We start from the raw sequence: 2,907 nt of genomic DNA on the forward strand, positions 1-2,907 counted from the left end.
AATAAATAAAATGAACAAATCAGTAAATGAATAGAAACAATCATGTTTAAGATAATTACACATGCAGAAAGAAGAACAACATGTCCTTCACCTGCTTTTAACATTCTCCATCTCAAACCAGCGTTAAACCTGGTTTCTGATTTTTCCTTGTCCAACTCTCTCTGTGCAAAAGAACACGACCTCTTCAATCTGGCTGCCACTGTTTCAAACGTGGTTTGCCATGTAGAAGATGAGAGGTTCTCCACAGCTGAATGTTCACAATGACTACTCTTGGTTATAAAGAAAAAATACTTAAATATAACCTTTGCTAGGTGGCAGGTGGGGCTAATTTACAGACTGTCCTTTGACAACATTATGTCCTGTCTAGTTGTCACTTCATTTATAAGATGGTGTGAAAAATCTTAGTGCACCTTTAAATACATAGTGACATAGATATTACCAAAAGAAAGCTAAACGCCCAACTTCATAATTCTTTATCAATATATAAACTTCAAAGGTCAAGCATGAATTTCAGTGCTGAAAGGTTTAAGTCATTTTTCCTATTATTAGGCATCATACCTGACTTGGGGAGTCCTGCAGGAGAGAGTGATGACTCGTTCCTATGGAGCCCCGACTCCAAAAGAGGAGGGGGAGAAATTCAAAGACTCTCAGTTCTTGGTCTTCATGAACCGTATCCTGGCTCTGACTGTGTCAGGCCTCTACTGCATCGTGTTTAAGCAACCTAGCCACGGAGCACCCATGTACAAGTACTCCTTCGCCTCGCTCTCCAACATCATGAGCAGCTGGTGCCAGTATGAGGCCCTCAAATACATTAGCTTCCCCACCCAAGTCCTGGCCAAGGCCTCCAAAGTCATTCCTGTCATGCTCATGGGTAAACTCATCTCCCGTAAAAGTTATGAATACTGGGAGTACTTCACTGCAGTGCTGATCTCAGTGGGTGTCAGCATGTTCCTATTGTCCAGCACGACCAGCAAGCACCCATCCACTGTCACCACCTTCAGCGGCATCGTCATCCTTGCTGGCTACATTGTCTTTGATAGCTTCACTTCCAACTGGCAGGACAACCTGTTCAAGTACAAGATGTCATCGGTGCAGATGATGTTTGGGGTCAACCTCTTCTCCTGCCTCTTCACCGTCGGCTCGCTGCTCGAGCAGGGTGCCTTCTTCGACTCGCTGGCCTTCATGACGCGGCACTCTGAATTTGCCTTTCATGCCGTGTTGCTGTCTGTGTGTTCGGCATGTGGCCAGCTTTTCATCTTCTACACCATCAGCCAGTTTGGTGCTGCTGTCTTCACTATCATTATGACCCTGCGGCAGGCCATTGCCATTCTCCTCTCTTGTTTTCTTTATGGTCATGCTGTCACTGTAATAGGTGGATCTGGTGTTGCCGTAGTTTTTCTGGCACTTTTCCTACGGGTGTATGCACGTAGCCACAAGAAGTCAGGCCGGCGGTTGGCGCCACAACATGTGCAGAAAGTGTAGCACCCCGAAGTGGCACCGAACTGCAAACCGAAACCAGGTTTTCTGTGGTGCTTTTTGTCTCTGTCTATGTATAGGATCTTTTTATTTAACTGTTCTTTTCCATTCTTTTTTTTTTTTTTTTTACTTTTGTTAGCAGTGGTACAGAATGAGATTCTGTAGTTTTGACACTCACACCGAGATGCCCCTAAGGGGTCCATGTGATTTGTCAGGTCAGAAGTCAGCAGAGGTTTTGAGTGCCTGTAAGATCGTCTAATATACGACTTCCAGTCGTATATTAGACTCTTCAGTTGTTACACAGTTTAACCGTTTTTTTTTCCTTCCAACCACCATGTTTGGTTTGTGTAGTTGGTTTAAGGTTCCTGACCCTGAAAAAAGTATGTGTATGGCTGACCATTAGTTTTATGATATTGCCCTTTACCTAACTTTATCCCCAATATTTGACTGTCGCCTTGTGTAAACGCAACAGCTTCTATCCTTTGGATCACCTTTCAGCCACAGTAGCCAGATGCTTATTTCACAGTCCTCCATGTTGGAGAGAAGGGACCTTTATCTGTCTTAATGTCGGATTTTATCTCGGAAACAGTACTGTTTAATTTAAGCTATATTAACATGTTCTACAAGGTACCCCCTGTAATGCAGGGTGGCAAACAACAGTTTGTTTGATGAGGAGTGAACTGCAGAACATCATTGAACCAGATGTTCCTGTGGGTACTTTTTGCACCACATTATTTTAATCTTTTTTGTTGTTGTTGTTGTCCTCACAACACAAAACATGTAAATATATCTCTAAGTGGGTGTTTATTTCTGACCAACATCTCTGTATACTTTTGTAAAAGGACTGCTTCATGTGTTTCAGTGTTCTATGTGAATGCCTGGAAGTATAGCGAGAGAATGGCTGTTGCTGCTGATCATTGATGTTACAAGGATGTAAAGATACTGTAACCCAGGGAGTTTGTAACTGAATGCATACAAGGAAAACACAATTATACTGGCAACTTGTTTTTATCATTCTACTACTTCCTCTGGTATCTGGATTATTAATAAAACATATTAAATTAACTTCCAAGTATGAAGGTTTGTTTGACATTGTGCACATTTTACATTATACATGATGTAAGAATAAGCGACTTCAGGAATGCTAGTGTTTATGTGTTTAAGTTGTATTTGGGTGCTCTATAACACATTTGAGCTTTGCACTCAACGCACTGATTCATAAAACAGACCACTGTTATGATTCACTGAATATCAAACTGAATACTGGGTTTGACTGTGAAGTGTGAGAACACATTTCCCTCTGGTTTATAATCTCACAGATGCTCGACTGGAGGAATTTCCCCACGCCTCTCATTTCATCTTACACCCCATCTGGTTTGGAGCAGTGCGTCACAGTGTCCGTGTTTTTGGTCTTCTTTTCAATAAAATGAC

General features: G+C 42.0%; 1 protein-coding gene across 1 annotated transcript in view; it reads left to right on the top strand.

The window, feature by feature from the left end:
* slc35b2 (solute carrier family 35 member B2) overlaps positions 1–2,509 on the top strand; it is a 5,306-nt gene extending 2,797 nt beyond the window's left edge. Inside the window, exon 4 of the mRNA XM_020603862.1 lies at positions 550–2,509. Coding sequence (XP_020459518.1) covers positions 550–1,482 — 933 coding nt within the window. The 3' untranslated portion in view covers positions 1,483–2,509. The remainder of the gene's footprint in view (positions 1–549) is intronic.
* The last annotated feature ends 398 nt before the right edge of the window (positions 2,510–2,907 follow it).

This window comes from Monopterus albus, unplaced genomic scaffold, assembly GCF_001952655.1.
Source record: "Monopterus albus unplaced genomic scaffold, M_albus_1.0 scaffold63.1, whole genome shotgun sequence".
Lineage (NCBI taxonomy): Eukaryota > Metazoa > Chordata > Actinopteri > Synbranchiformes > Synbranchidae > Monopterus > Monopterus albus.